This window comes from Lates calcarifer, linkage group LG7_1 (assembly GCF_001640805.2).
Source record: "Lates calcarifer isolate ASB-BC8 linkage group LG7_1, TLL_Latcal_v3, whole genome shotgun sequence".
NCBI lineage: Eukaryota > Metazoa > Chordata > Actinopteri > Centropomidae > Lates > Lates calcarifer.
The window spans coordinates 15,960,584-15,983,296 of NC_066839.1; the positions used below are offsets into that span (position 1 = coordinate 15,960,584).

General features: G+C 39.3%; 2 protein-coding genes across 6 annotated transcripts in view; one reads left to right on the forward strand and one right to left on the reverse strand.

Moving 5' to 3' along the window:
- Positions 1-22,713, forward strand: part of gpcpd1 (glycerophosphocholine phosphodiesterase 1) — a 259,347-nt gene that overhangs the window by 60,762 nt on the left and 175,872 nt on the right. The gene's annotated exons all lie outside the window — the stretch shown is intronic.
- The window catches only part of LOC108896922 (1-phosphatidylinositol 4,5-bisphosphate phosphodiesterase beta-1), a 100,797-nt gene that overhangs the window by 13,068 nt on the left and 65,016 nt on the right, over positions 1-22,713 (reverse strand). For 4 of the 5 annotated variants that reach the window (XR_007813628.1, XM_018696235.2, XM_018696236.2 and 1 more), the window contains exons 10-32: positions 20,808-20,954; positions 19,300-19,457; positions 16,850-16,932; positions 16,471-16,555; positions 12,509-12,683; positions 10,948-11,034; positions 10,442-10,512; positions 10,247-10,343; positions 9,807-9,891; positions 9,362-9,486; positions 9,064-9,218; positions 8,781-8,945; positions 8,444-8,543; positions 8,090-8,194; positions 7,861-7,976; positions 4,815-4,950; positions 4,139-4,192; positions 3,708-3,927; positions 2,407-2,575; positions 1,449-1,525; positions 1,248-1,337; positions 1,048-1,105; positions 733-819 (exon numbers count right to left, since the gene is read on the reverse strand). Coding sequence is in view for 3 of the 5 variants with exons in the window: in XM_018696235.2 (XP_018551751.1) it covers positions 733-819; positions 1,048-1,105; positions 1,248-1,337; positions 1,449-1,525; positions 2,407-2,575; positions 3,708-3,927; positions 4,139-4,192; positions 4,815-4,950; positions 7,861-7,976; positions 8,090-8,194; positions 8,444-8,543; positions 8,781-8,945; positions 9,064-9,218; positions 9,362-9,486; positions 9,807-9,891; positions 10,247-10,343; positions 10,442-10,512; positions 10,948-11,034; positions 12,509-12,683; positions 16,471-16,555; positions 16,850-16,932; positions 19,300-19,457; positions 20,808-20,954 (2,645 nt within the window). In the remaining 2 variants the exon portion in view is untranslated. Of the gene's footprint in view, positions 1-732; positions 820-1,047; positions 1,106-1,247; positions 1,338-1,448; positions 1,526-2,406; positions 2,576-3,707; positions 3,928-4,138; positions 4,193-4,814; positions 4,951-7,860; positions 7,977-8,089; positions 8,195-8,443; positions 8,544-8,780; positions 8,946-9,063; positions 9,219-9,361; positions 9,487-9,806; positions 9,892-10,246; positions 10,344-10,441; positions 10,513-10,947; positions 11,035-12,508; positions 12,684-16,470; positions 16,556-16,849; positions 16,933-19,299; positions 19,458-20,807; positions 20,955-22,713 lie in introns of those variants that run through there. The other variant, XR_007813629.1, reaches the window with a different exon arrangement.

The window sequence follows — 22,713 nt, forward strand, 5'->3', positions numbered from 1 at the left end:
GCCTAAGATGCAGCTACAGTAAAGGATGATACAAAGCAAGCCATTCTTCACTAATATACAAACCAACAGCTCTTTAACATAGTTTTGATGTTTTTCAGACAACCACATAAAGTACAACAGGAGTTGACTTTTAAACCTGGCGTGACATGCTGTGATATTAGCATAAACGCTTAAGGGGCAAAAAATATTATACTACTATTATTTTGAAATCAGGGTCTGCAACAATCTTCTTATTCAATAATGCTCACCTTACATTTTTGCACTACAGTGCCAGACAGTGCAGCATCTCAGTAAATCTGGGCCAGGTTGCCACCTAGTGGTTAAACTGAGCAGCTAGTGTTTTAGTTATAGTGTTTGATGCACATGTAAAAAGCAAGAACACTTGCCCCAGAACTGTGTAAAATAACATCTGCTGTTTGTAGTGCCAAAATCAATACACAAACCAAATACAACTATTTATATATTTGGTTTAGATTTTGTTTGAAACTTTGTGCTGCTGGATTTCTATTTGTAGCTACACAAATTTCTACTACAACTTAACGTATTTACTTTTTGCACATGCAGGGACCCAAGCACATGGCCCTGCACGCTGATACCCAGATGATAGATCCTGCTATGCAACAGACCAGTAACAAAAACTGCCTTGTGATAAGCATGTAATGAAATTAAAATATCAGTGTGCAATAGATCACAAATAAGTTTTATGTAACAGTTTCTTAGTAAATGTCTTACCTTTGGCCTTTCATCCACAATCTGCTGGCGGATGTCCTTGTGCTTCTCTAATAATCTCTCCTGTCTTTTACTCTGTGCATCCTCCAACTACACACACAAACACACAAACATATACTATAAAGGCATGTCATCAGCAATATCACTGTATCCATAAAAAAAGTACTATAAGCTTATGTATAGGAATATAGTAGTGAATACAAATTGGATTTTTTATTCACTACTATGAACTGTATAACTATGAATCTAGCAACTGATGGCATGAATGTGAGGTGACATTCAAATTCTCTATCACACCATAGTCATGTCTTTTCTTACCCGTTTGATGTACTGCACGACCTCATTAACAAACGATCTGTTGATCTCCAGCTTCTCTCTATGGGGAGAATTTTAATGACAGTCAACCCAAGCAACCAGTCACAATGGAACTAAATCTTTAGTATTTAGTGACATCTAGTGGTCATACAAGTATAACTTCCATACTCACAAGCAAACTGAGCTCAAATACAGATACTTACTCCTCTGTCACATTCTTGTCTTTAGATTTGGCTTCGTTGATTTTCTCTTGCCTTTTCTTGTCCATTTTCTTCTTAAGATCCTTCTTTTCTCTGTATAAGATGAAGCACAGAGAGAAAGATTGAGAGAGGATAAAGATGTTGAAGGATTTCTGTGTGATTGTGTTAACATGTGTGCATTCTGTATATTATAGACAGTCTTACTTCTCACAGATGTCTCTGAGCTTCTTAAGCTGAGCACTCTGACACTCCTCTGCTATAGTGGTCAGTTTCTCCACCAGCTAGACAGAGAGAGAAAAAGAGACACACATGCACACGCACAAAGATGAGTCATAATTTGACACTAAGTACAATATATTGTAAAGTGAGTGAGACAGGAAATATCTGCTTTTAATTCCTTAGGATTTTAGTTAATATATCACTTTTTGTTGACATTCTGATCCCGATCAAACTGCATTCAGATCAGGGAAACAACAAAATCTCCATTATGCTTGTTGTCTTTTGCTTGGATAAACCTTTCTGACACCTCAGCTGTGCTCACTGTGCAGATGTACTGGAGCAGATGATATTAATTTTTCCACACCATACAACAGACCATATGCACAGGCAGCAGAATGAAGGCTGTCATATTCTAGAGGGCGGTGACCTGGAGTTTATTGTAGTATTCACTTATTCATTTACTTGATATGATTAATCTGCGTTAGCCTGTCTGAGCTTTGGGACAGCAGGACGCAGTCAGCACTTTACTAAGTCCGACGCAAGTAGGGACAAGCTCCCATATGTGTGTGGCATATATGTGTCTGTTTATCCTACTGCTATTTATAATGTGTATTTGTTTATATTTTGTATGTCTTTGCATACTGTTTGCGTGGGAACTCTCACTGCCCTGACAGGTATCATTAACTCTGAGAGAGTGCATATAAGGAAAACATTTATGTAAATGTTTATATTGAAATCAATCTGTCACTCTACAGGGGCTTAATAAGGGCACAGAAGTTCAGTAGAGACGAGTATGAAATTAGCTGGAAGTTTGGTGGCCATAAAGAAGCAACAGATGTACAGCGACGACAGGAAATCAGACATGTGGACTTCTATCCATATATGTGCAGTGTGTACCAAACAATAGTTATGTGTTTATTTGTTGTTTGCTTTTTGCCAGTACCTGTTTGATGTGTTCTCGTTTCTGGTACTTTTCGCTGTAGTACTGCTCCTGGCGAAGTGTGAGGAGCTGTTGCTGCTGCTGTTCCTTCAGCTCTGCAAGCCTCTGGTTGCACTCCTGATCCAGCTCGCACAGCTCCTGGTCCAAGGTCGACAGAGATTGTTCGGACCGACTGGAGAAGTACACGCAAACACACAGCCACACACAAACAGAACAACCGCACATTAAAATACTTGTTCCAGTATCAGTGATAGTGTCAGTGGTAGTGATAAGTAGAGAGAGTAAATGACTGCATGTCATATGCATATTTATATGAAATGAAACTGCATAACATTCTCTAAGGATGCAGAACATTCTCAGGCAGTGGTGCTAAGAACATTGATGTTAATGTGTGAAGTAATTTCAAACATTATGAATGACACTTATCTCAAAGTAATTCAGTAGAAATGTGTTATCTTTCTTTTGCAGTAGGCCTCTGAGGTCCTGCGTATGCTGAGTTCTGATTCTTCAGTGTGTGATGAACTCCTGTGGGATGACTGGGTCCTGAATGTGTCCCTAAGGCTTGGGGGAAGCCTTATCCACTCATTCTTATTCTATGCATAGCTCAGTCTTATATCTCTGACAAGAGCAATTTCTGCCCCGTAGTCTTTGTTTCTGAGCAACAGAATATGCAACAGTGAATCTCACTGTGTATTTTATGATGCGTTTGTGTAGGTGAAAGACAGGAAGAAATGAAGAAAGACAGGAGGAGGGTAGGAAGATTGATGGACTGCGTACTACATGTTATCAAGATGTACCACAAGTTAACTTGTGATGTAGTGTTGTAATTTTCTTTTTACTGCATTCCCACCTGTACAAAACTTGCCTCATCTGTTTCTGCTTCAGATGGTAATTTACTGCATTTCCCAGAGTTACTTTTAAATACCCCAAGAGAATCACCTTATCAAAACTTGTAAAGTGTGTGCAGATAGAGAGACTGACAACAAAATGCTTATAGTTGCATTGTTTTCTTATCTTTGGAGAAAACTGAATGTCTTACTCTTGTAAGAGCTTGTACAGAAGCCTGTGCACTTTGTGCATTATTCCAAAACCTCCCAGAATGTAGCGAAAATGTTTGCTAGTAGCTGTAGCTTTGCTTAAAGTATCTCATTGTGTCTACATTGGCTAAAAGCTTTGTTTTTCTTTGCTGTGTTGATGTGTTTTTGGTGGATTCCCTTTGTGGGTAGATAGAGCACAAGGGAAAGAGGTGAAGAGGTCAGCCAAGAGCAAGGCAGTTTAAACAGGAGAAAAGGAGAGCTACCTACCTTTTCTTACCGTCTCGTTTGTGGCTCTTCTGCAGGGCAGAGCGCCGGCGCTGATGCTGGCTCTGTAGCTCAGACACACGAGCTGTGTGCTCCTTGATCAGTTCACTGGTCTTGCGGTGGTGTTTCCGAACCAGCTCCTTCATCTCCTTGTACTGCTTCCTCTGCTCCCGAACAAAGCCCTTCTGTTGCTTCAACTCCTCCAGTGTCTGAGCCTCCAGTTCTGAAGACAAACAGGACACTTAATTTTCTTGACACCGGATTATGCCTAAAGTCATTCTCTTGAGTATAATCTACAAGATAAAGGTCAAAGAAATATTAAACTGATTTCACATAGAGTAAGGAATAAATTCAACAAAATCAGTAACCACAGATATAAGAGTATATAAGTAAATATAAGTGTTCAAAGTTGAAGTTTGAAAACATTATCTTACCAGTGAGAACACTGTGAATGATGTCTTCTGTCTTCACTGATGGCTTCAGTGAACCTGGTTACCAAAAACAAGTTTACAAATTAGTTTTCCAATAAAGCTGTAACAAATTATCTTGGAACTTGACTGAAATGGATCAGAGAAAGTTTTTTCATATGTTGTTTTGATACAGATAAAAAAAAGTTATAATTATATTAAGAGTAGAGCCTTATTCATTTCCCCCAAATTTAAATCAGAGCTATAAATATAAGATACAAGAAAGCATATATTTTCTGATATTATCAATATAATTGAGCCAGACTAAAATATTTTTACTTGTGTTTTTCATAATTAAAATGTAGGACTAAAACTTTTCAATTATATCTGTATTATCACAATAATAGCAGAATATTAATTGCAAAATTTAAGTGTTTGAATATTTACTTCAGAAAACTGTATACTGCATTTTCTCATCTGCAAGCAAAGGCATGTTTTCTTACAGTGCAATCATTATGCAATTTTAATGTTTAAATCAAATTTAATTTGAAGCAAACTATTAGCTAAGGTGAATGTAATGTCTTAAGGTAACGTAAGAACAATACACATAGAATTTTCAATGTACCTATAAAGTACTTTGTGTGAAACTTTAGCTATTGCACATGTGGTGATGGGATTTACAGGCTGGTTATGTATACAGCACCTGCAGACTGAGTCTGGCCGACCAGTGATGGGGGTTTGGGGGCGATAATGGGTGTGTGGCTCAGCCCATTCTCTGCAGGCAACGCTACCCTCTGGTCCACTTTAGATTCTGAGGGGGCATCACTTCCTGCCTCCACCTGTCCATCGCAGAAAAGATTACTGATTACTGATTACGCTGCCCCCCACTTACACTTCTGCATTGGAATTTAAGGCAAGACAACATACAAAACCAAATGAGTACCATTGTTCACATTAAGACAGTCTTTCTAAATAACAAGGCTAAATTGTTTAGTTAGATATGGTAATAAAATAAAGTTGGATATGAAGTACAATAAAATGGAAAACATATTTATCAGAATTTGACAGTTGTGAAACACACACACACACACTCATCTCTTGCGACAAATACAACATGTCTGTGCTGCGCATGTGAAAAATTTGCCATTACAATATTTTTTTCCCATCTTCCTTGCGTAAATTTGATTAAAAGTTCTCTGATTTCATTCTACAGTGTCACAGAGCATTCACAGCCTATTATAAGTTTAATTAAGCAAAGAAGATTTTTTCTGAAGAACAAAAACCCCCTCAAATGGTGGTATCTGTTTTCAGAAGTCTCCTGTTGTACCTGTGTCCTGAAGGATAGTTTGTAGACATAGCTTTGGTAACCCACTCTCAGCATTGCTTCCTGTGCCTGTGCTCAGCAGATCTTAATTTCCCCTCAGCTCGGCTGAATCTCAAACTATATGCTCTTATCTCTGAAAGGTTAATGCAATTTTAAATAATCTCTGTTCTAGTCACGCTAGCCAGATCCTCCCCTGCTCTCTCTACATTCATCTCCCCGCACTGTGCTCTGCCTTTCCATGCTCTACCTCTTTTGGCGACTGTTGCCATGGTCACAGCATGAAACTGCTCGCTGTCAGCCATCCTTGTGGGAAATCGTATCAGCTGGCAAATCAGATAAAAGAAGCCCCTCAGGAGCAACCCTTCTTTCCAGTACTCTTCACTAATAACCTCAGATAACCCTGTGTCCTGCCCAGCCTCTCACCCTAAATTTATCTAAACTTCAGTCTTAGAAATTGTTCACATCTCAGATATCATTCCCTGCTGCACTGCACCTACAGTAATCCTTGGCTACTTGTAATCTCAATCAAGCCCATTAAAAATAGCTAAGTCTGCTGCTACTTTAGCCATAATGCCCAATTTACAAGTTAACAAATTCAGTAAAACCCTTTCTCTTGCTATTACTGTAATTTTGATGGCCAATTAGTGCAAGATATCTGCAGTACAATCTTTCCTTGTATGTCACTTTGAACAAAAGCAGCCATGACTTGTTAAAACTCTTTGAGCTGCCTGGCATTCAGATTATGTTCATAAAGCCTGTACTAAAGTTAAAGGTCACTGTCAACTCTAGTTTAGATTCATATAGTTGGCTAATTTCCAGTCTACAGTGAATTACATCATATTAGGCCAGTTAGTTCAGTAATTATTAAGTATATGTTTCTAGTGTGAAAAGTAGTTTCTTAATTCTCAATGCCAGACTAAGATCTAAACCAGCACTAACTGTTTTTTGATGACTCTGGGGCAGCACAGGAAGCTGTAACCACAACACTGATGCCTCACCATTTTATGCAAATGATATAGCTAATGTGTTAGCAAGCTGTTTACACAGAGGAGCACACATGGAGCAACATTAGCATTCAACTGGATTTGTATTTCTGGCCACCTGGAAAATTTAATTAATTTTAATTTTCACTCTTTTTTAAGCTCTGTTTTGATTTACTTCAGTTCCTGAGGGAAATATCTGTCTCATTAGCTTCTACACGATCCACTATGTTCACCAGCTAGTCGCTAACTTTGTCTGCTTTTTGCTGCTGTAGCTAATGGCTGGTTTATCAGAAGTATTTGCTGTGCTGATTTTAGAAAAATGGTTGAGCAGAGTGGTGAGAGTCAATCAAAACATTAACGCTGCAGCCCATTAAAGCAAAAATGATGAACTGAAATATGCTAAGAGGCTCTGAAGAGGGGAACTGCCAGGTTTGGTGATAATTTTCTGCGGGTTTGTCAGTATTAGAAAACTGCTGTTACATTAGCCAGTTCATAAATTGTTTATATAAAAAGTCCAATTAAAGCAACATTAAGCATAGTCAGGGTTAGACTTACCACAGCCTAGATGCAACAAAAGGAAAAAGACCTGTTGTTGAACTCCAGACAGCAGAATATCAATATACCCTTGCAACTACAGAACTCAAGAGCGGAATAGTCATTTGCATCTTTTGTAATCTCTGCTGTTGTCAGCTGTTGAACATTAATTTGATTTGGTCTATGAATCTTAAGTCAAACCCCATTTCGAAAAATGGGAAATGGGACTTTAAACATGGTCAGACTGTCAAAATGGACAAGTGGCCTATCCACATAAAATCTTATCAGACACTGCATCATTCCAGCATATGCAGGTATTTGCATTGGTGATTAAACTTGTCACCCCCTACAAGCATATACCTTAAAGCACAACAATGAAAGTACACAGAGTCACAATGGAAACCAGTGGAAACCTAGTATCAGAGCCTGATGGTGGAGGCTGGAAGAGGCTTGATGAAATACAACAACAACACTGCTACAGCTGTGGCTGCAGTACAGTTTATCATAAAAGGGACTGGGAATGAAAAATGCCTCAAACAAAGTGCCTTGATAATATCTATGGGGATCTGTGCTGGAAACAAAATGTGGTTTATAATCCATCTATTCTACTGGTGATGGTGCTGGCAGATGGCTGTGGGTTTTAAAGTACTTTGTGGTGTTATTAAAGACCTCCTCATGCTGCTTACTTCTAAATTGCATCTTAATAGACTCTTTCTAAAGAAAGGGAACTCTGCCTCTCTCTGCATCTTCTCATTCTCCCAACCATATGTTTTTTCTAAACCAGTTACTTCCTCACAATGAGAGGAGCAGCCAGCTGGAACAAGAGCCTTTCCACGCATAAACACAAACACTTATAAGCAGACACACGTGTCTGTATGTGTGATAGAACAAGTAGAATAAAGACACACCTCTTTGTCACCCTCCTCCTCTCCTCCTTCCTCCAAAGTGAGAGCAGCCAGCTGATTGGCTCTCTGCTCCATCAGGTTGACATAGCGGATGGGATTGGACAAGGCTTCAATGACATCTGAGGAACAGGGAGAAGACAAAGCAGCCTTTTTGTAACACTGAACTTGGTTTTGATGCTGCAGTGTCTTCTGTACAAAACATTTTATTTTTTGATATGTACACCTGACCTACCTGCAAATGTGTCTGGGACATAGTCCTTTACTTCTACATACACAAACAGAGCAGGCAGCGTCAGGGACTGGTTCTTCTCATTCCTTAGGCCGATGTAGCGATAGCCTGGAGGGTTTGAGTAAGATTAACGTCTTTTAGTACAGAAAAAACAGGATCAACCTACATGGAAGCAAAGCATTCAAATAGTTGAAGACATTTCAGAGAACAACATTTTTTATGCTGTTATTCTCTCTGCATTCTTAAATATGCAGTACATTTTATAGGTTCAAATGTTAATATACCCCTATGCATTTTCAAAATGATTTTTAGGATGACAGTGGAAAGAGATGGAAGGAGTGTCAAAGCAAAACTCACCTGGACGGATGGCTGATACAGGAATGATGCGGTGGCCGATGAACTTCCCACCTTCTTCAAACACAGCTATTCTTAATGAAGCAAGTGTAGGCAGGACAACCTGAGGAAAAATACATGCATGCCATTCACTTATGTGAGACCACGTGAAAAACTGTCCACACTATAACACATTAGTTGTGTCAAAATGACACCACCAAGAAACAATTACTTTAATTTCTCAAGAAAATTTTGTACTCCATGTGTTGCATATATATATATATATATATATATGTATATGCATCCATGTCATATACGTCCATGTCAATTGTTCAATAAAAATGTGATCACTTCATCTCACCTTCTTGAAGACAATGGCCTCTTCTTCCCATACAGGGTTGATGGCGTTGCCCTGAGATGTCTTGGTCTTGAAAACTTTCCTCTTGGTGTCCACTGGTAAGCCGTACATTTCGATCTCCACGTACGTGCCCACTTTCTTATCTGACAGGAACTGGCCTGAGATGATCTGGAAGAAAGGAGCAGGAATGAAAGCAAGAGGTCAAGACAGAGTGAAGAGAATGCTTAATCACACACGCAGGCAAAGCTACACAAACACAAAAAGACCAACACAATCATATACACACCTTGACAGACAATGTGTTGGCTACTATCCCATCCACTGTGCTCTCAGTAAAAGGGTCAAAGTGCTTGTCCGGCCGTCTCATAAACTCCGGTTTGAGTCTGTAGCCACATTTCCCATTGTACTCATACATGCCCAGGTTCAGCTGCATGGAGAAATCTGTGGAATAAAGATAGGATGACCACTGTTTATTTGCATGGGTCAACAACACTCACAAAAATCTAATATGCAAACTAAGATTTGTTCCAACAATGTGAAGGAGCAAAGGATTTGCACAATACGAAAAAATACTTTTTCCTCACCAATGGTTTGGAAATTAAGAGCCACCAGCTGACAGCCAGCGTTCCAGAAGAGTTGAGGGTTGTAGTTGGATGAATCCACTCGAGTGCCTTTAGGGTAGATCCTGCTCAGCTGCAGCTTGTTGTATCTGAACAGAGCTGTGTTAAGGATGAAGCTGCATGACCTGCATCAGAAAATTCAACCAGTACTACTGAAACTGCTGTCTTCTGTTTACTGCTAATACAACAACATCTACTTGTATTACTGCTTCAAAGTAAGAATGACTGATTTTAAACACCAATCTGTATTTTATCTTTTTGTTACTTCCACTCAGCAAGATGAGCCACTGAAGCAAAGGATGGAAGAGGGCACGTAAATGGACACATACATAAACCCAAATTAGAATCAATTACTGTGAGTTATATAAAGCAGTAAAAAGCACTGATTGGGTAACTCTCAGAAGGATACTCCACAAACTCTACAGGAGATTTGGTTAGTTGCTCCAAAGCTTTGGTCTCCACGAAGGATGACATCTGGTAGCTGCGATTGATCTCTGTGCACAGAGATGGTGATAAATTGATCAGAATTACCTAGCAAGTGCATTAGATAGATTGATACATAAAGATCCAGATTTATCAACGCTGTAAAAAACACTTGTTTAAAGTGCTCCTACTGAGCTGACATACAGAGTTAAAAATGATTCCCAGGCTTTCTCCCAAGATGCAGTCATGCTGTGAGACATTAGTGAGTACAGTATTCAGGAAACACATATAATCTTGCTAATTTTGTAAGAAAATATCTTAAGATGGCTTATGTCTTCATAAACAAAGCAATATCTGCTCAATCATTTTTATCATGTAGATTGTTGGTGACTATGTGTACAATAAATGTTCATCATTCTCACATACTTTTAGAAGCCTCAAAGCTGTTAAACTTGACTGGCTGGATGTAGATGACCAGGTTGGACATTTCCTCTGTGGCAAATGCCTCACTGCCTGCTGTACCCTGTACATGACAACAATCACACACCATGTTATAACTAAAGGTCTGTTATAATCCTTGAAAACAATGACACAAGTGTGTGTCACTTGCAACATACACACCTCATCCATTGAGCCCTTTTTACAGTCATCATCATCATCATCTTCATCTTCACTCTCTGCCTCCACCTCACCTGAAAAATGTGTCAGAGATTTGGTCACACATAATTACAATACATAAGCGAAATGAAGCAAAATTAAATGTGTGGAAATTTAATTGACATTTCCAAAAACGCAATGCAAACTCAATGGTGGACAGATTGGTTTGAAAGCTGTCAGCCTTTAAATAAGTATTTATCTGGGATCAGTTGCCTCCATTACATGTAAAGCAGCGACAGAAATAAGACTTGCACCGACAGCTGAACGCACAGAGCTCATGCGCTGAGGAAATTAATTTCAATATTGTTTTGGTGGAGCTGACACAGCCTCTGCGCCCACATAATGAGAGATCTGCTAGAGATTTTCCCACTGAATCTGAGGTCACACTGACTGAGGAAATTAATTTTAACATCATAATGGTTGAACTGACCTATAGCTCAGTCTGAGGTCATGTACTATGTATGACTCACCAATAGACTTTCTGCCCTGCGGCCTCAGGTTGAGCTCAGCACCCTCAGAGGGCTGTGAGGAATCTGCCATCTCCTCTTTGGTTGAACCTGTGTGGAAAAAAACATACTCATCAGCAACAAACCCTCAAACCAACAAACATCCTACAATTATACAGGCTCAAACCACTAAACTAAATAAAGCTTCATCTTGAAGGGTTGATAATGTAGTGTTTAGTCTGCCATTGTGCAGTACAGTACATCATTAACTACTTTTCAGTGCTTGTGCAGCACTTTTAAATTAAACAACTTGCTTCATAACCAGGTAACATCAGACATATAAGAAGGGCAAATAAGAAGACAAACAAGAAGTTTTGTGAATGGCAGCAAGGTCAGTTTGTACTTTCTTAGCTAGACCACAAAGAGGCAGACCAAAACTTTTGGTTGATTGTGCACAGCCTGACAGGAAGCTTTGCAGAAAATATGTTAGTATATTGGGATTAAAGAATGCTATGATTGGACAGCAATCCCGCAATCCCGTTTCTTGATTTGTGGTTGGGGATGTAAATGCTGCAATGTCTCAGCTCTTTATCAGTTACAATTAATACAATTTTCCTGTTTACTGCATTAATACTACAGAAAATTAGGCCACATTCTAATTTCATTATAATATGTAATTTGCTAGGTTAATATAACTGCAATTAAATACATATTTCTTCAGTCTGTCTGAAGAATCACAGACTCATATTGGCCTTCCTGAAACCAAACTTACATCCTTTCACTGATCCCTGATTGTCTCATCAAGTGTAAGCACAGAGGAACCAGCGCAAATTCCTTGTGCACGCCACTTCACCTCTTGAATGGTATGTGACAGTGAAACACTTGTGTTACTTATTTTCTTACACCAGGGGGCAGTGTGTGTTAGTGTAAGAGTGAAGCTTTCAACTCAGCAATCAATGAAAACCGAAAGCGATTGATTGCAAGGTCTATAATCATTTACAGATGAAAGAACACACAAACATGAATAAAGGGAAAACACTGAAGCATTTTTGTACACACACACACACACACACACACACACACACATAAATGACACATCTGAAGTGTAGTCAACTCCAGTGTAGATATGAGTGATTAGGGAAAACTCAAACTGGAGAACAGCTGTGAAAATATAAAAATCCATAAATTGAGATGTATAAAAGTTCACCAGACATTTATAATATAATGTACACATAGCTGCATGAACACACACAAACACACTGAAGGCCACAACTGGCCAGTGTTTAAGACACCCCAGTGACTAGCAGTGTATATGCCTGACAGAGAGCGTATGCAACAGCCAATAATACCTTCAGCTGATGGAGAGGGCCATGAAAATGACAAATGATAAACAATAGCACCGCTTCGCTCCAGTGATTCAGATTCTGGACAGCACAGCAGTGTCGGTCCATAGCGCAGATGGACTTAGACGGTTAGGCTACATTTTACTTCTGAAACATCATAACTCAACTGTCCAAGTGTGACTTGATGGCTCTGTTAGTAAGATGCGAGTGCATGTGTTTGAGTGCTTAAGGGAGTGCTGTACCTGCGCTAGGGGAGGAGGGCTCGCACACACTGGAAGAATCGCTGTAGGTGTTAGAAACCTGCTCCGACAGTTTCTTCTTGGTGCTTCCGTCTGTCTTGTGGTGTTTCTTCTTGTTCTTCACCAAGATTTTCCCCATCAGCTCCATTGGGCTGGGTAGTGGCACACCAGACTCCAGCTGGACACGGTGTAGAAAGAGACAGTGAAATAAGTCATGGAAATCACAGAGAGGTCATGTAAATAAATAAAGACACAAGCACACAATGAGTTAATGCTTTTTGTGACAAGACATTGTTTCAGTAGAGGAGAAACATGAAAATAAAGGCTGTCAAATTCCAAAATGTTGCTATATGGCAAGAGATTACTCCATTACAGCCATATTTTATGACAGTCTGGAGACAAATTAGCTCATTGCAGGAGTTGTTTACTGGAGTGAGTCATTTAACATGTAAATGCATGGCAATTTTAGGAAAAAAAAAAAATTGTTCTACTAAAAATTCACTATGGAAGATTCTACTGAGTAGAGCTTGTTAGTGACCGCGAGGATCAGCACTGAGCATTACAAAGTCTGTTGATGTAACAACTCAAAAGTTTAGACTGTCAACACTAAGAGCTGCTTCCTTGGGGGAAACTGAGCATTAAACACAAACACATACTCTCTCAAGGGAGCTGGCTAGAAGTAGGCAGATCTCTGATTTATTTATTGGGTACACTGCTTTTGGATCACAGTGTTTAGGGATATTAATAATGTATTATCAAGAAAGTCAGCAGTGATGTTGAATACACACACAACTGTGGCCTTTACAACTTATCAGCTATAAACATAACAAAACTTAAAAAATTTCAAGAACAAGGAAACAGTGATTCACACACCAAACTTGAGCCAAGATTTTCTGTCCAGTAACCTATTCTCCCAGCTACCACACACATCCATCTACACCTCTTGACTGGTGTTGTTTTTGGGAAGTGATGAAATAAAGATAAAACATCCTGTTTGCCTTGGCCTCAATTGAACAGTTCCACCTAAATGGAAGTAGTTCAACAATGGATGAAGCACATAATCTGGACTCTACTCAAATCCACAGCACTAAACCTGTTTATTACACTACAATTTATTGTTGTTTCTCCCAAATCCCCAAACCTTTTATTTGCTCCATTGTAATATGGTGTGAAGAGAGGGCATCAATAGAATTAGTGGAGGCAGAAAATAACCAAAAAGCTTAAACTTTCACTTGCACATGCACTAGTTTGCAGGAACCACTACTTCCACTACTTTCAGGATGTGACGACTGACCAGTGGGGGGATGTAACTAAAAACTACTCCAGGACTGTATTTAAGTACAATTTATAGGTACTTGTATTTTTGCGCTACTAACTCTACTTCACTATATTCCAGAGGGAAATGTAAGTGGAGAATAATGTTTAATAAACTATGATCATTTGACAGCTTTAGTTATTTAGGATTTTACAGCAATCAACAGAATGTTAACATGGTGCATCAGTATAGATTAAACTACCAGTGTGTAAAAGAGTTAAAATGGGCTCCAACAATAACAGTAAGATGCTGCTTACACATCATCAGTGATAATTAATAATTAATATAATATACAATAGATACATTTGATACAACTTTGAATACAGGACTGTGGCTTGTAAAGCAGTATCTTAAGACTGAGGTGTAGCCAATTTTACTTAACAGTAAGTAAAGCGTACTTCACTCAAATTCAATAACACGTTTCAGGTGTCTGTGTAACCTCTACATGTCTCTGTCAAGCTACATCAGATTTGGATTATTGAACTCTGACCTGTAAAATATCAAAATTCTTTGATGTCAAGATATTTAGAAAACGAGGGGTAAACCTTTATTTCAGGAAGTATTGTTTGTTTATATTATAGGACTGTATAGAGTCGGAGAGATGTTGCTTGGTTGGAATAACATGCAAGAACAGCAACAGCAAGTGTTTGAGAAAAAGGTATATAATCTTAAATTTGTGGAATCTTGTTATTAGCCTCCTATGCTAGTTTCAATAGCTTCTGCTTGCTACTCTACCCACAGTATTCTCAATATCACTTGCCTTTCATGAGCATGTGAGTATGTTTCATCTTGCCAGTTCTGGTCTGTCTGCAGCTTAAAACTCGGCCTCAACAAGCCTGAACAAACTGCAACAAAAATAGCTTTATTTCTCAACATATTTCATATTTTGTCAGCAGTTATAATTAAAATGTTTTGGCAATACAGCCTTCATCAGCATAATGAATGCAGTGATGAGAGCCATATAACAAACAAGAAAACATGTTCATGGTGAATCCAATTTTTAAGCAATTTCAGCTAATTTTTTTTGGAAAGAGCAGACTGTTCTCGGCTTAATTGAAAAAAACAAACAAAAAAAAAAACTAAAAACTAAAAACACTGTCACCAGTCTCTCCTATTCAATACAAATGACATTTTTGTGGAGTGGAGATACAGGAGGCGCTCGAGTCTCTAAGAAAACTGTAATCCTCTTTATTCTCACCCTTAGGCTCAGCTGGAACCAATCTAGCTATATTACCCTATCTGCCCCTGACCCTATGGACTAACAGAGCTGATATCCCATTCGATACGCTGTATACATGGCTGTCTCAATGCCAGGGGGTGTGGTTGTCATTGAACTCACCTTTCTCAGTTATTACATGCCCAGTGGTAGAAATCTGATTCCTCAATAGCACTTTCTCTTTCTTTCTGTCTCTCTCTCTCTCTAACTTCTCTCTTGGTGTCGGTCTCCTCGTATCTATCTCCTTCTCCTTCCCTCTGCCACTCCATTCAAAAAGACTTCTCCCTGATAATACTTCAATGTCAAATCCAGTCAGAAGGCTGTAATTCTCAGCGGGCTGTGTCTTTGGCAGGCAGCAGCGCTGGAGGAGCTCCCTGTGTGTGTGAGATAATGCTGCATCTGACTGCTGGGAACTTTAGCTGCTCTTTAGCGTTATACCAACAAGGACAAGTCATCCCTGGTGAATAACAGAGTTAAGTGGTATGTTTAAGTACATATGTGTACAGGATTCTATGTGTGAGATGCCTGAGTGCTTGCGTGAGAGTTTGTGTGACAAGTATCTACATTTGCTTCACGTAAGTGCCTGCGTCATTACACACAATGACGCCTTTTTTGGTTGGGGGGGGGTGTTTGGCCGCAAAGGGACAAAGCAAGCTTTTGACTGGTAGCCATGGCAACAGAGGAGAGACAGATAAAGGGCTGCCAAGAAAAGCCATGTTTAGATTACAGCGTAAAACACGTCCATTTAATCTTACACGGCTGTCATTTGCAGTCTCTCCCATGATAACAGAGAGGTAAAATAAAAATGATTCTGGGATGACTCATTAAAAGTTGGCTTCTGTGGCACATAAACAGCCACAGGTATGTGTGTCTGTTTGTGATTGAAAACGAGAATTAAAACCGGAGGGAGAGAGAGCGAGAGATAAAGTCTAGGAGGCCATTTAGGAACGTGCCTGGAGTGACAGAAAGAGGAAAAACAGTGACAACACATTTTGCCAGGTGCTAGAGGGCATGTCGATATGTTGCCGGGTGTCAGAAAGATGGATAGAGAGAGCAGAAAAAGATATATAAACACTGAGAAATAGTAGTGTGTGTCATCAAATGAATGAATTACGTGTGTGTGTGTGTGTGTGTGTACATATGAATGTGCAATAAGTCATGTTTTTTTGTCTCCTGAATGCATATGTGCATGGGTAACATTCTGGGCAACAGTGTTCAAGGACACTTCTTTGGTGCACTCATCTGTGTGATAATATCTGTTGAATCCCTTGCTGCTGGCCATGTCGTATGCATGTGTGTGTGTGTGTGTGTGTGTGTGTGTGATAAAAAAAAAAAACAGCGAAAGAGAAGGAGAGAAAACACACAATCATGAATGTGTATGTGACCACTTGCACATGTGTGTGTATGTTGTGTATGAACATCTTATGTACTCACAGGATATTTCTCCAGAGGTTCTGTCAGTAATGCGTCTCCAAATATTGACCGGCAGTACTCTGCCATCTTAGCCTGCTGCTTTGGTCTGGGAGTCATCACGCACAAAAACAAACACACAGACAAATCATTATGATTTCTGTACTAAATATCAGTGTATATAAACTGAATATGTATTACTCCTAAGAACCCCTTTGGAGCCATTAAAAGCCAAAGCAACCAATGAGAAGCTTTTCCCTAAAGCTGTGCACATGTTTACACAGATGATAAACACAATGGCTGATTGGGCCTACTTATGTTAAACCATCCACAGATACACAATACTCATCAATAAGGTCATACTGTAGCCTTTGCACCACTGACGTGAAATCTGCTGACTTACGAGTCCACATGGTTCTCAAAAGACAGGATGATGGGGAAGGGCGAGGTCTTGAAGGCACACTCCGCGATAGCCTCAATCACCTCCTAAAAACATTAAAGACAGGAAAAATAATTGGTAATATAACTTTAGATTTTGTTGAATGCATACACATGGGGCAGAATGTTATGTTTATGTTGAATTATTATTTGTGTAATGTGATGCACATTAAAAATAAGGAATGCTGGTTAATGCGATAATATCCTACATATATTTACAAACAATAAAATATTTCAAAATACACCAAAGGCTCATATACAGGCCAGAATAATCTCTATTCACAATGTTATGATTCTCTACATTTCCTAGAATGCCTGAGAGCCTCCCCCAGAGAATATGGCCAAACCTGGTGAAATCAATAAGGCAATAGCAACAGTGATGAGATAGGAAGATTCATTCCAAATCCAACATGTCTTCTGGCTGCAAGGCATTATAGTCTACTGTGGATGCTGATGCAGGGAGACTTATCTTTGTGGCTAGGTGTATCAAATGGATATATCAGTGTAAAATCACTGGATTCTTCTGTAACACCATGCAACATGTTGGTAATTGTTCTGAATAATAATGTCCTGTTAAATATATCACTCCTTTTTCCTCAGTCATTCATGTCCCACAAATTCCAGCATGGATATGTCCACAGAAATGAGAGCTGAGACATGAAGTGGTGTCATTGCTCAACTCCAGTAAAGACGGTTCAGCATCTGATATCGGATTTCCAAGCCACTGATTGTCCAAGTCAATTACACCGTCATTAACAACAGTGTCAGTTCAGTTAATGCCTTCATTTCCATTTGCTCCATCTCCTCCAATAAAATTCTTTATCTGTAACTCAACCCTCTCCATCTGTAGCTTTCTTCCATCTTTATTCACAACTCTTATACACAACTCTGTATTTCACTCGCAGACTAATTCCATTAAGCTTGTTCAGCTTCTTCTGTTACTCTCATTAGATCTAAATTTCCTCTATCGATCAATCCGCCCATCTCTTTCTTCTTTTTCTCCTGACACCTCCTTTGCCCTGAGATTATCACACCCTCCTCATGCTATAAAAGCATTTTGTCTTTTCATCTTCGGAGACTTCAATTAAGCACCCCTTAGCACTTCTCTTTAGGGCCATTCAACGCGTCCCTGTCCCTTACGCTTTGCTATCTGCTGCATGCATGCCCCACTTTTTGTTTCCCCCACTTCTTCCCAGACTCTGCTTTCCTCTATACTTACTTTTATCTTCTGTGTCTGACTCTGTATCTGTATGCTTCTTTGTGTATTTCATACCCTGTTGTATGAAATACTATTAAAGTTTGAAGATTCATATGAAAACAAACCCTGTTTCTTATTCTATTTATGGTCAGCATTTGATGCATTTAAATTCACTAATAAGCTTTTGATACTGTAGTTTTTGTTGATAATGGCAGAGCCTACCATTCCTGATTCAGAGGAGAATGATGCATGAATGTAATCCAATCCAAATTTATCTTACTGATAACAGCATCTGTTTACTGCTCATTTTGTTTACACTGTGTCAGGGCTGCATTAAGTCACTACAAACCAAACATTTCTTCCTGCTGTTGCTTCACATTAAAAACATTCAACTAGTGAAACACAGGGTGGCTTGCAAAACATGACATAGTCTTTTCAGCATTTTTTCATCAGCAGATCATGTTTAATTTTTGCAAAGAAGTACAGGAACAAGCATAAACAGCCACAGTAAGCTGTTAGATGAAGAGCTGCAGGCGACACCTCCAACTCCTCTGTTGAAATCAGACTGACTAACTTTTTTTAAAAAATACAATAAGGGGAGTTTGTTTGGCTGCACTATGAAAAGAAACACCAGTCACTCTTTGAATTTTTATATTGGATTTCTGACAAAGTAGCTGTTGGAGTGTTGCTCGATATTGAACATCGATACATGTGTCAAGAAAAAGAATGAAGTATGAAGATGCCAAAGAAGGCAAAGGCATCTAAGCTACTGAACTTACTTTTACACTTTGCTTTCCTTATTTAGTCATAAACAAGCTTTTGCATTTTGGTGAAAGCCTGCAGGTTTAAAGATGTTCACATAGGTGGCTGCCAGCACACTTACATGTGTGCACTAGGAGGCAAAATAATGCTTACCAAATAGAATCTGCTGGAAATGACCCAAAAATGGAAACTAATTTTGAACCTAAAAACTAAAGCACAGTAGATGTAGATGTTGGTCCAACTCATCTATCAATCAATGTTTGACGCAGTGGATTACATCATTTGTCCATGAGGTCTGTTTACCCAGAATCCCCCTCTCTGTTTCAGAAGACAAAAATATTAAAATGTATCTGCAAAGAAGAATATTTCAGTCTGTACTCACTATTCCTCTGCTCCCCACTCCCCCCACCCAAGCCTTCGCCTACATCGATTTCACTCGTCTCTCCTTGTCTTACCTTGAAGGAGATTTCAGTTGTCATGGTGAAGCCGTGAGTGATGACGGGCTCTTCTTCTGTGGTGCGACCCTTCCAGCAGTCCAGTTCAATGCAGCGGCACCCTGACAGCAGAACCTGCTTGTACATCTCAACTGAAGAGTTCCCTGCAAGCTGACCGGCTGCACCCCGCACACAAGCAAACAAACACAAGCAAACAAACACAAGCATGCACACACACACACACACACACACACACACACACACACACACACACACCTTCAGGTAACTGTTATATTGATCCCAAAAGTACCAGGATGCCTACAAAAGCATGTCCTCCCTCTTTTCAAGAGCTCATTAACCGCATTAGGCGCTTCCCTGCCGTAAAAACAATTCAGCTGTCGTTATCTGAACCAGGCACATCTCATCACCTGGTCACCATTAGCGAAGCAATTATCTCTTCACATTAACAGCATGCTTTCCTGCAACATGAGGGGAACTGTGTCAAAGTGAGAGGCAGATCTGTGTTGTCATTTCAGGTGGGATCATTCATTTTCTCACTTTTTTCCATTTTGTTTCTCATTTTTCATCCCACTCTTCCTTTTTCTTCAACTGACAGACATCCTTATCCAAACCCATTACGGAAACACTTTCTCTAATAAATGAGTTCATGTGTTGCACACTGCATGAAGCATTGCTTTAATTTAGCATGGATCGATAGGATGGAAATACATCAACATGAATGAATAAGTTGGATAAGCCTATGTCAGTGCAATTATCTTGCATGGTTCTTTCTTTTAAAGTTGTTAAACATAAACACTGCAAGGAAATAACTGCCTTCTGCACTGCCACAAATTTCTCTTTCCTATTACAATATCACAGTGTGTCACTAGGAAAATACCTAAAGAAAAACAGTGTTTGTGAGGAGAGAATCAAGAACCCGTTGTTTGCTTTTCTCATTTCTTCATTTTGCAGGCTATGAAGCTGGTCTATTACAGAAATTCCATTTTTTCCATCGCTGGAGAAATTTGATCCACTTGAAAGATTCAATGCTCTCCAGTTCCCCCCAGAATAGATTTGAATAGATGAATTCTAATATCCATTGAAGAGAAAATGGCCTCTGTATTGTGCCTGCCATGCTTACACACTGCCGGGAGCCAGTTACTGTGACTACCAGTCTAAAGAAATATTTAACTCATGAATATCAATGAATTGAGTCTCATGGCATGACTTGATTGGATAACCTCTTGAGAGGTAACACAGGAGAGGGGGCCTGATATGCACCAGCGCATTTGATTGACTGACCTGCGAGGTATAAAGTCGGGTGTATTCACTTGTGCAACCATAATTGTATTTATAAATGAACGAGTGATCTGCTCATGTGTAGAAGAATAAAGGATGCGCCTGTGCAATCAGTCAGGAGTAAAATCAAGTTGAGTGAGACTATGTAGGTGTGAACCAGACAGAGAGACAGACAGAGCTGCTTACACACACAACAGCTTTTTGGTTTGTGTTTGGATGTATGTGTGTACCTGTGAGGTATGTGTTGTGTGAGGAGTTGATGAAATAGTGGGAGAGGGGAAGGGTCATGTCTTCGCTCTGGTCCAGCTTCTCAGGGGGGATGATGCTGTTCTCCTCTCCATTCAGATACCTGGCAAAGCCTTCTGTCGAGATTTGACCTGCATGAGCACAACACAGCACACAGACATGTTAGTCAAGATGATGTGTTTGAAAATTTTTGACTCCAGACAGAAACCTGAACTTTGAATTGCCTGAGGAGTAAAATAAGACTGGCTCTCTATTCTTCTACATTCATTCAACAAATTGACAAGATGACCAACAAGCATTGTCTTATTATCCAATAGTTTATTTTTCTGAGTCTCCATTTGTGCCAAACATTATTAAAAACACACTGTTGCACTGGGTGACAGTTTCCTTCACTTTGATGAACCCTGTTGATGTGTATATGTGAGCTGACACTCACATATACACGTATATCCTGCTGCCGTAAATGCTCACTAGTACACCGTGTATTAATAATAAGAAGAACTACATCACCCTGCAGTTCCAGAAAATTATTTAACCTCCTTTAAAAATAAAATTATTTATTTGTGACCTTTCTTTCTTTCTTTCTTTTTTTTTTAAAGATTTATATTTTCACTATGTAGAAATGGCCTTAGGGCTGAATACATGGACAGAGGAAGGGAAGTTATATAGAGCATTGCCAGACAGAAAAACACATTTGTGGTTTTGATCTTTTCATAAAATTTGTTGACAACAACAAACATATAAAATATCAACAGCCTTATCTTTTAAACTAAACGAAACACAACATGGTGCATGGCATGTGGTAGTACACAATGTGACACAGATTCTGAATATTTTTTACTTTGTAATGTCTTCTATGAAATATGTGACATGAATAACTTGAAAAAAGAAAAAGTAAGCGATTGTGTGTACACTATACTGTGTACACGTCCTGCAGGTGCATTCAAATCAGCAGCTGGAAGACTGCATTAATATACTTCAATGGTTACATTACAAAAATGCTCATAATCACTAATTAAAGCCACACTGAGATTACATTAGTAATTTAGTTTAGCAGGAGGCCTAAGTCACTGTTTGCTGAAAGCCTTTGTGGTTAATCCTTACAACCTGAGCCTTAGTGTTTCTGTTTCTTACACTGTAGGTGTATACTTCAGTTATTAGCCTTAATTACAAATATTCAAGGTTTCAAGGTGGATAAATACATTTAAAGTCTTCAGTTTTCACAAGGTAGTTTATAATACAAACACAATTTTCTACATTTCAGGCTTCATTTGCTTCCACTGGCATTTCTGATGTCCATATAATGTCAATAATAGGTTCTGAAAAAGCTGAACTGCCCTTGACGTTATTTCTTTGTTTTGATTGTTTATCAAGGTCACTCATGTTACACTTTGCTTTTTTGCTGTCATCAATGAGCTCATGTCCTCACTGAATGTGCTCAATAAAAGGAATAACGGCAAATACATAAGTAATAAGCCATAGATGAAAAGCTCACATCTCCAACCATCCAGATCCAAGATTAAAATTTCCATTCACATTACCATACACATCACACACCATACCTGCATGGATTCAATTTTGCACAACATATAGCAAGTGCTCAAAGCAAAACCACTTGCAACCTCCTCCACCCACATACGCACACACTCACTTGACGTTATGATAAATATGCTAAGTGATGCAAGCTCGACGGGTGCAGCAGGTCCCTCCGGCCACTTTATGCTAATTAATGCGGTGCCGCCCTCTGCAGAGTTGCTGGACTAATTAACGCTGGCTGCTGTCTGTGACATCTGAGCTCAGTCGCACTCAGCGTCTTACTCCCTGCTGACTACCAGGACCTCCCTTTGCCAGGCTGAGGCCTAACCTCTGCACCACACACACTTGCACAGA